General features: G+C 62.7%; 1 protein-coding gene across 1 annotated transcript; it reads left to right on the top strand.

Moving 5' to 3' along the window:
* Positions 1 to 4,955: 4,955 nt before the first annotated feature.
* ACTG1 (actin gamma 1) lies at positions 4,956 to 7,011 on the top strand. The gene is made up of 4 exons (XM_049776661.1): positions 4,956 to 5,328; positions 5,655 to 6,093; positions 6,186 to 6,367; positions 6,462 to 7,011. Exons 1-4 carry the CDS (start codon positions 4,966 to 4,968, stop codon positions 6,603 to 6,605), a joined length of 1,128 nt encoding a protein of 375 aa, XP_049632618.1. The 5' UTR covers positions 4,956 to 4,965; the 3' UTR covers positions 6,606 to 7,011.
* Positions 7,012 to 10,124: the final 3,113 nt, after the last annotated feature.

Genomic DNA, 10,124 nt, shown 5'->3' with positions numbered 1-10,124 from the left:
AGGGCCATGTTCATGCGACGCCTTGTCCCTATGTGTCCCCATCCTGGGACCCCCTGCCTGCACTGCTGTCCTTTCCAGCCCATCTGGGGCCTCTGAAAGACTCCGCCCAGGGCAGAACCTATGAAGTCGTATGTGCCTGGCAGGGGCGTGATGGGCCTCCTGGCTCAGACCATGGGGGAGAGAGGAAGAGAGAGTCTGGTGGTGCGAGGTGCATGCTGGCACTTCCTGGTCCTTGGCGTGTCCTGGGGCATTTCAGGGAAGCTGCTGCCTGGGGTCCAAGAGTAGAGAAGCTCTCAGTATGGCTCAAGTCCAAGTAGGTGTGCCCATGTGGTTACCTGTCATCACAGCACACATGTACAAGAAAGTACACGAAGACATGGTCATGGAACATAGACACACATTGAGACACATGGACATGCAGACAGACATGTGCCTGGAGATAAGCCCACAAGTGCTATGCCCTGGAGCCTACTGGGTCCCCCCCAGACTTAGCTCCTCTGCCCTGAGCTAGGCCCCTGGTGAGGTCCACGGGGCATCCTCAGCACCTGGGCCCGTAGTAAACATGGCTGGAGAACCTCAGGGGGCCCACGAGCTCATCCTTTGTGGATAGCAGCGGATGGTGTGTTCCTGCCGAGCATAACACCCACCTCCATCCAGATGTGAGCCCTGTGGCTATTTGGGGGCTACTCTGGATGCTGGGCCCCCCGGCTATGAGCTCTCAGCTCTCCCTAGCCAGTCACTTCAGCGGCTGGATGTGTGGGGACAGCCAAGGCTGGGAGGAAATCCTGGGGTCGGGCACCCCAGGGCAGGGCAGACAGGGCACAATGCCGGCGTTGAAGCGCATTGGAGACGAGGCACAAGGGCTGTAGCTGCTGCTCTTCAGCGGACAATGACCCTGTTCTAGGGCGAAAGGACTGGATTGTCCCAGCATGGCAGCCACGGACAATGAGGCAAGTATGCGAAGCCGGGTGACAAGTTCCCAGAGGAAGTGTGTGGGGGGGGTCTGTGAGCTGGAGAGGCTCCCACTCCACCGGGAGTGAGGATCCGAGTCTCTGCCTGCTGAGCTAACTTGTGGTCATGAGCTCAAGGCCTGGTGTCCCAAGATGCCAAGGCTGTGACCTGGTGACCCCCACAGTCCCACAGTTCAAAAGTGAAGACAGGCTGAGTGATAGCACAGTGGGGAGGGCTTTTGCCTTGCACGCAGCTGACTCGGGTTCAATCCCTGGCAACCCATAGGGTGCCCCGAGCCTGCCAGGAGTGATTTCTGAGCACAGAGCAAAAGAAACAAAAACAACAGTACAGAAAGTGAAAGAAAAAAGTGGGGGGAGTGGAGCACACAGGGAGGGCTGGGATGACGAATGTGGTCAGCCAACCAGGCACCCCACAAGGTTCTTGGAAACCACCATGAGTGAAACCTGAGTACAGAGCTAGGAATGCGCCCAGAGCACTGCTGGGTGTGACTCAGAAAGAAAGAGAAAACAGAAAGTAGAGAGATAGTACAGCGGTTGGGAGTGGGCGACCCGAGTTAGTGTTAGATCCCCAGCATCCCATAAGGTTCCTGGAACCTGCCAGGAGTGATTTCTGAGCCGAGCCAGGAGAAACCCAAGTGCCGCAGGGTGTGGCCCAAAACAAAACAGAAAAACAAAAACAGGAAGGAAGAAGGGAAGGGAGGGACTGAGTCGAGTTCAGAGTCTGTCGCACCAAGAGGCCTCTGGCGGAGACCCCCAGATGGCACTCTAGAAGGCCTAGAGTGAGGGAGCAGAGAGCAGGGGTGGCACCCCAGAAAAACAGCAGGGCAGAAGCTGAGATCTTTGAGCCACCACTGTCCCTCTCCCATCCTCTTCCTCTCACAACAGGGTGGTCTAGGACTGATCACCCCATGGGGCAGCCCATATCCCTGCTGACTTCCCCGGGCTTGGGCTCAGGGATTGCTCGCTGGCTGCCCAGAGCCCACTTCCGGGGTCCCTTGCCCCAGGCACAACAGCGGTGGTGTGTCCCCACCTAGTGGCCGTCCCCGCAAAAGCAGTGGGGGGTTAGGGCTGGATGCAGGTCCCCCCAGCGGGTAGTCGCAGCAGGCTAGGGAAGGGGCTCTGATTCAGGGTGAGGCTGGCTGACACTTGAGGTGAGGTACCCCGAAGACAGGAGGCCCCTCACCCGGAGGCTCCCACAGACCCAGCCTGGGCACCAGCTGCACCCACACATCCCACGGTGCCACATACACAGCCCCAGTCTGCACCGGGCGGGGGGACCCCAACAGACGGCATTGAAGCTGAAAGGGGCACTGTGCTGCTGCACCGGAGTCATGGGGCCCTCAAGGCCAGGGTCCCCTTTCCCTTTTCGAGGCCCAGCCCAACCTGCAGGTGCGGGAGACAGGGGTGCCTGTGTGTGCCCATGCTGGGAGCAGGACTGGAGGAGGGACCAGGACTCCCACACAGGAACGAAGGGGGAGGGGCGTCCTGGCCGGTGACCGGGTCCTCTGGGGGACTCTGAGGGCCCAGCAGTGCCCGGTCTGTGGTGGTCCTGCCCGAGAGGCACCAGGGCTCCTGGGCTCGGAGACCTGGCACAGCCCCGCAACTCTGCGGGCACTCCTGGGTGCGCCCACCTGCCGCACCTGCCCTTTGGCCCAGGGCGGGGCTGGACTTGGTGGTTCTGGTTCTAATCGGCCCCTCCTTGAGCAAGCCCAGGGCTGAGCGCGGGGTGACCATTAACCCTCGGCCTCACCTGGTCCAGCGGGCAGCGGGGTTCGGGAGGGGCTTCTCCCGCGACCCCCACCCCAGCTGCTTTGTCAGCCGACCGACCAGCGCCGAGCTGCCCTAGAAACGGCCGCGGGTCAGGACTCCCGGCTGAGATGTGGGGTCCCCAAACTGAGACGGGGCGACCCCCTCCCTTGCAAGCCCCGGACCCCCGGAGTGAGACGTGGGAAGCCCCTCCCCCACGCCCCCAGCCCAGGCCCCGGAGGACGGTGGGCGCCGCCCTGGGTGACCTTGCAGGCTGCGCCACGGTGGGGCGCGGGGGGCCCTCCACTCGGGGCGGCCGCTCCTGGGGTCCGGCCCCGCCGCCCCCACGCTCCGGCGGCGGAGACCCCCGCCCCCGCCGGTGCGTCGGGCTCGGCCGGGCCGGGAGCGCCGGGCCGCCCCTTTGTCCCGCGGCCCAATCGGAGGCGTCCGTGACTAAATAAGGCCGGAGCGCGGGGCCCGGCCGCGGTGACTCAGGCCCGGGCGGCGACATCGCCAAATAAGGCCGCGCGCCCCGCGCCCCGCGCCCTCGGCCGCACCTTGACCCCGCGCGGTGACACAGCGGGAGGGGCCGCCCGCGCCCGGGACCCCGCACCGCCCGGCCGCGCCCAGACAAAGGCGGGTCACCCGGGGGACACCGGCCGGTGGGGCGCACGCTGGACACGCGGGACCCCGTCCCCAGCGCCGGCGCAGGGGCCCAGGCAGGGGGGCCGTGTGGCACTGCCCACCTGTCCCGAGGCACCTGCAGGTGCGCGGCCCCGAGCCACTGTGGGGAGGATGGGCCTGGGGGTCACGCGGCCAGCTCGCAAGACGCCTGCCTCAGTTTCCAAAAAGCACACCGGAGCCTCCGAGCTAACAAAGCCCCTGCCCCTCCCGAGGGGCCTGTGGCCTCCGACAGGCACTCCGCAGGCAACACCGCGGCAGGAGGGTCCAGGCAGGGTCGCTTGGACTACCACGAAGGGTCCCGGGAGGTGGCCAAGGAGTCCCCCAGGGCAGGACAGGTCCCCAAGACAGGACAGGCCCACCAGGACAGAACCCAGGACGGGACAAGTCGAGCAGGACAGGACAAGTCCCCGAAGACGGGACAGAAACCCAGGACACAACAAGCCAGAAAACCATGACAGGACAGGACACACGTACAGACCCCCAAAACAGGACTTGAGTCCAAGACAGGGCAGGACTGGTCCCCAAGACAGGACAAGCTCCCCCAGGACAGAATCCCAGGGCAGGACAAGTCCCCGAAGACTTCGGGAACAGAAACCCAGGTCATCACAATAGGCCAGAAACCCATGACAGGACAGGACACACAGGACAGACCTCCAAAAACAGGACAGGACCCCAAGACAGGATAGCACCACAAAGACAGGGCAGGACAGGTCCTCCAGACAGGCCAGGCCCCCCAAAACAACAGAACCCCAGGACAGGACAGGAGCTGAGGGCAGAACAGGCCAGAAACGCGTGACAGGCCAGGGTCCCAGGACAGAACAGGCCCCCCAGGACCAGTCTTCCGGGACGGGGCCCCCCCCAGGACAGGACCCTGCCCCTCTCCGGGTCAGTGCCCGGAACCGGCCTTGACCGCGGGGACGGGCGTGCGTGCGGGTGCAGAGCCCCGGACACGCCCGGTTCGGGGCCCGGCCCGGCCCGCCCGGCTCGGGCAGTTTCGGGGTGCAGCCGGACCCTCCCCCTGGCGGCGCGCGGCAGTCCCGGGGCGGGGCGGGGCGGGCGGATCCCCGCAGCCTCGCCGCGCGCCCCGCACGCCGCGCCGCGACCCCCACCCAGGGTCCGCGGGGCGCGCGCGGGGCGCGGGGGCGGCGCGGGCGGGACGGTTGGGGCGGCGCGGGCGGGGGGCGCGGCGGCGCGCGCGGCCCCACGTGGCCGGGGCGGGCGGGCCAATGGGCGCCCGGGGTTCGGGAAGATCGCCATACATGGGCATGTTCTGGGGCCGCGCGCGCCGCCGCGCCCCGCGCGCCCCCGCGCCCGCTTAAGTAGCGCCGGCGGAGGCCGCGCTCGGTCTCAGTCGCTGCCGCTCGCTCGCTGCGCCGCGCTCGCCGCTCTCCGCGCCCGACGCTTCGCTCGCTCGCCCGCTCGCTCCCAAGCCGGTAAGTAAGCGGCCGCGCCGGGAACAAAGGGGCCTGCGGGCGGGCGGGCTGCGGGTCGGGGCTGTTGGGGCGGGCGGGGTGGGCGCCCGGGCCGGGCCCCCGCTGAGCGCCCGCGTCCCCAGGTCGTCGCCATGGAGGAGGAAATCGCCGCGCTCGTCATCGACAACGGCTCCGGCATGTGCAAGGCGGGCTTCGCCGGCGACGACGCGCCCCGCGCCGTGTTCCCGTCCATCGTGGGCCGCCCGCGGCACCAGGGCGTGATGGTGGGCATGGGCCAGAAGGACTCGTACGTGGGCGACGAGGCGCAGAGCAAGCGCGGCATCCTGACGCTCAAGTACCCCATCGAGCACGGCATCGTCACCAACTGGGACGACATGGAGAAGATCTGGCACCACACCTTCTACAACGAGCTGCGCGTGGCCCCCGAGGAGCACCCCGTGCTGCTGACCGAGGCGCCCCTGAACCCCAAGGCCAACCGTGAGAAGATGACCCAGGTGAGCCCCGCCCGGGCCCCGGCCCCAGCCCCAGGCTCCCTGCGGGCCGGGCCGCGCCGCCCGCTTCCTGACATTCAAGCGTTTCTCTCCGTGTTTCAGGCCTCTGTTCCTCTCCCTGAAGTCATTTCCTCCCTGAAGTCTTCCAGGTTTCTTTGGGGCGTGTGCTCGCGTGCCGTGTGCTCTGCTCCGCTCTCCTCTCCTCCTCCTCTCCTTCTCCTCCTCTCCGTCACGTCACGTCACCTCCGCGGCATGCCGCATGCGTGTGTGCGAGCAGGGGGGGCCCGCGGCCGCCGCCCCAGCCCGCTGAGCCGCCCCTGTGCCCGCAGATCATGTTCGAGACCTTCAACACCCCGGCCATGTACGTGGCCATCCAGGCCGTGCTGTCGCTGTACGCGTCGGGCCGCACCACGGGCATCGTGATGGACTCGGGCGACGGCGTCACCCACACGGTGCCCATCTACGAGGGCTACGCGCTGCCCCACGCCATCCTGCGTCTGGACCTGGCCGGCCGCGACCTGACCGACTACCTCATGAAGATCCTCACGGAGCGCGGCTACAGCTTCACCACCACGGCCGAGCGCGAGATCGTGCGCGACATCAAGGAGAAGCTGTGCTACGTGGCGCTGGACTTCGAGCAGGAGATGGCCACGGCCGCCTCCTCGTCCTCGCTGGAGAAGAGCTACGAGCTGCCCGACGGCCAGGTCATCACCATCGGCAACGAGCGCTTCCGCTGCCCCGAGGCGCTCTTCCAGCCCTCCTTCCTCGGTGGGTCCCGGGGGCGCGGAGAGAGGGGCGCGGTCCTGCGGCAGCCCGGGGGGCGGGCGAGGGGCGGCCTCTGACTGGGCGTGGCCTTGCAGGCATGGAGTCCTGCGGCATCCACGAGACCACCTTCAACTCCATCATGAAATGCGACGTGGACATCCGGAAGGACCTGTATGCCAACACCGTGCTGTCCGGGGGCACCACCATGTACCCCGGCATTGCCGACCGCATGCAGAAGGAGATCACGGCCCTGGCACCCAGCACCATGAAGATCAAGGTGCGGCTGCACAGGCGTGAGGGTGGGGCGGGCGGGGAGGGTGGGGCTCCCCGAAAGGGACTCAGCTGACCTCTTCCCCTCTTTTGTCTGGCAGATCATCGCCCCTCCGGAGCGCAAGTACTCTGTGTGGATCGGCGGCTCCATCCTGGCCTCGCTGTCCACCTTCCAGCAGATGTGGATCAGCAAGCAGGAGTACGACGAGTCGGGCCCATCCATCGTGCACCGCAAGTGCTTCTAGAGGACTGAGGGCGGGGCTGGCCGCGGGGGGCTGCCGGCACACGCACCCCAGCAGCCTCCGGAAACTGGAATGAATCGGCCTGAGAAATTGCCCTGACGAGGCTGGATGCGGGGCTGCTGGCTTGGCCTGTCTTCGAGTTCACTTCCTTTGGTTTATGCGTTCCATGCCCGGTGCCTGCCTTGGTTGGAACCCCGGCCACGGGGTTGTCACGGAGCCACTCGGTCTGTGCGGCGTCAGCGGCGTCTCTGCCCCGAGTGGGAACATGGTTGCATACACACCTGTAAATTTGTTCATTCTTTAATTTATGTAAGGTCTTTTTTGTACTCAATTCCTTAAGAGAGTTTTGGTTTTCTACCGTCCTGTGAGAACATTAGGCCCCAGCAACTCGTCTTGTGAGGAAATAAAAGAGCTGTGGTGAACCAAGGTGCCTGTCCTGTGCTGTGGGGCCGGCAGGGTGGGGCTGGGTGGCTTTGGTCCTTGGGACAGACCTGGGAGTTCCGAGGATGCCCTGGGTATATATATAGAGGAAGCCTTTGGCAATCGATCGCTGTGGGCCTGGAGAGCACAGTTGGGAGCTGTGGGGAGAGGCAGCCAGTAAATGCCCAGGTACCCCTGAGCCCTGGGAGTCCGTCCCTCCTCTGGGCACCACTGATAGGTGCTACTGATCTGCCAAAGGCATCCTGGTCAGAGGTGGGGGTGTGTCCAGTGGGAGGAGTGCACAGGCCACTGGGCCTGGCTGTGAAGGGGGAATTTGACGTTTTATCACCACCTGACTGGGAGGCTGAGGATGGGACCAGAGGGCTCAGGTGTTCCCCAGGCGGTTCCTTTGAGGCCTGTAAATCCCGCACCCCAGTCTCCAAAGGAAGCTTCAATGGCCTAGACTCAGGCCCATCTGGCTCCCAGGCATTGTGAAGAGCTGTAAAGCCCACCATCCCCTGTGCACCACATCAGCAGAGCATGACAGGGTGGGGCCAGATGGTCCCACACCCAGCAGCAGAGGCCACCGCCTTTACCATTGTGCTGTACCTAGTGGTGCTCAGGGCTGACTCCTGGCTCTTCTAAGAAATGCAGTGATAGATAATGAAGACTCAACCAGCTATCCTGAGAGTAGCCCCTGCTCCTAAGAATGGGACAACTCTGTCAAGTGACAGCCCCCTTGAGGGTCACTCCTGAGAATGGAATGGCCCAGCTGAGGGTCACTCCCCAGGGACACAGGCTCCCGGGTATAGGTCAGGGTCTGCTTTCCTGCATCCAATCTGGGGCTTGGGGGCCACCCGAGGCCTCAGCCAGGCTGACCCTCACCAGGGACTCTCCTTCCCCTTGAGGTGCTGCCATGTACCTCGGTGCCTGCAGGCTGCTGGGCTCTGAGCTTGGCCCTTCCCTCTCAGCACCATCTGCAGGGACCAGTCTAAGCTCCAAGCTGGCAGCTGTGGGGGCAGCTCTAGCACTCCCCAGGTACATGTCACCTCCACGGGCCTCTCCCTAAGCTGAGCCCATCTTGATACCCACTGGCCCCTCTGGCAACCCTGTCTCCAGGCCCTTGGGTAAGCTCCAGCAGGGCAGATTCTGAGCCATCTGAGGCCTCCCTACAGAGCCTCAGCACACAGACATGCTCCAGGACACAAAGACATGCAGCATGACTTGGGTTGGGGGCAGCTCTTCACAGCCCCCAGGGGTCACCCAAAGTCTCAGGCAGCCTCAGCTGGGCTCTCAAGGTTACACCCCTCTTGGGGCTATGCTCCTGCCTTGACTCCCTCCTGTCTTGTTTTCTGCTCTGAGGTTTGCTCACAGAAGGTTTTTGTTCATTTGTGCTTGTTTTGAGGCCAAATCCAGTATGCTCAGGGGCTACTCCTGGCAGGCTCGAGAGACCATATGGGCTACCAGGATCAAGGAAAATATCCCCACCCCCTGCTGTCCTATTGTTCACGCCCTGTGCTTTAGTTGGTGGTTGTGTGTTTTGTTGGTTTATTTTTGTTTTGAGGCCACACCTGGTTGGGCTTGGGTTACTCCAGGCCCTACTCCTGGCACACTTGAGAGACCATATGGGTTGCTGGGGATCGAACCCATGTACCAACTGTTTTAAGTCCCCTATATTTCGGGTACAGCTCAGGCTTAGTTTGCCCTTTCCTACAAGATGAGTGTTTCGGGTGTTCATCAGGATTTCTGTCCAGTTCCTTCTGTTCTTTATACCCATCCGGCTGTGCTCTGGGCTTACCCCTGCTCTGCACTCCTGATGGGTCTGATCGCTCCTGATGGGTTCGGGGGACCCTACGAGATGTCAGTGACTGGACCCAGGTAGGCCAGGTGCTAGACAAGTGCCTTCGGCTGTGCTCTCTCCCAGTCTCATGTTCATGTTTCTGGTTCTGTTTCTCGACCTCAGAGGCCGGATCAGCTCCTCCTCACAGCCCGCACTCCAGTGCAGCCTCACGATGGGGCTGTCCCTACCAAAGTGACTGGGTGGGCCGCAGGGGACAACTCACCCTTATACCAGGAGAGCTAAAGGAGTTCACTGTGGAGAATTTGTGTGTAAGCATGTGTGTGTTTCTATTTGAGCATATGTGTGCACAAGTCTGAATATGTGAATATGTGCATGCATGATGTGAGCATGTCTGTAGACGTATATGTAATCATGTCTACATGTGTGCATTTCTGTGTGGACATGCATATATGAGTTTTTGTGAGTATGTCTATATATGTATGAGTCTATCTGTGTTTCTCTATCCATTTGTTACGTGGGTGTATGAACATGTCTTTGTGTCCATGTATTAGTTACTGTATGTGTATCCATGTCTAAACATGTCTGCATACATGTGTGCCTGTCCATGTGTGTGAGGTCATGTGTGTGTTCATGTATGTGACCACATTTGTGTTCATATGTGTGTCTGTGTCCCTGTGTGAGCATGTCTGTGTTCATGTATGTGAGTCTGACTGGGTCAGGAGTTTAAGTCTATTCATACCATTTTCTGTCTGTCACTTGGGACATGTAGAGTCTTAAGAACTCTGGGGTTCAGAGCCATCGCACAGTCGTGAGGGAGTTTGTGTTGTATGTAGTTGAGCTGGGTTCGATTCTCGAACTTATATGATCCCCAGCCCACCAGGAGTGATCCCTACCTAAGCACAGAGCCAGGAGGAAGCCCTGATCACTCGGGTGTGGCCCAAACCTAAGAGAACTTTGCTTCTGTGCACAGCCACTCCTGCCCTGCCCTGCCCTGCCCTGCCCTACCTCGCTCAGGAGGCTCCTTTCCTGCCTGGCCAGGGGCCAGCAGTGTGGTGATTCTCACCTTTTGCCTGGGACAGACCTGCTTGGTTTGTCTGTTCTGGGGCCACACAGGTGGTGCTGACAGCTACTCTGAACTCTGTGCTGGGGTGCTCTGGGGGTTCTCCTGGGATCCAGGCCGGCCCCTCGGCAAATCTTGTGCCCAAGAGCCACCCCTGCCCTTGGCCAGTCTGACGTGTCACTTGACCCTCGCCCTGCCCAGCGACTCACAGCTAACCTCATGCGGGGGTCGGACCCACGGC

The sequence above is a fragment of the Suncus etruscus genome, chromosome 1, assembly GCF_024139225.1.
Source record: "Suncus etruscus isolate mSunEtr1 chromosome 1, mSunEtr1.pri.cur, whole genome shotgun sequence".
NCBI classification, from domain to species: Eukaryota; Metazoa; Chordata; class Mammalia; order Eulipotyphla; family Soricidae; genus Suncus; species Suncus etruscus.
The sequence above is the reverse complement of the archived record's forward strand: the minus strand, read 5'-3'. Positions and strand labels throughout refer to the sequence as shown.

What these genes read in the sequence shown, in the direction of transcription:
- ACTG1 (XM_049776661.1), top strand. Translation starts at nt 4,966, where the DNA reads ATGGAGGAGGAAATCGCCGCGCTCGTCATCGACAACGGCTCCGGCATG. An exon ending in ACCGTGAGAAGATGACCCAG is followed by an intron (nt 5,329 to 5,654) that starts GTGAGCCCCGCC and finishes CTGTGCCCGCAG; the next exon opens with ATCATGTTCGAGACCTTCAA. An exon ending in CCAGCACCATGAAGATCAAG is followed by an intron (nt 6,368 to 6,461) that starts GTGCGGCTGCAC and finishes TTTGTCTGGCAG; the next exon opens with ATCATCGCCCCTCCGGAGCG.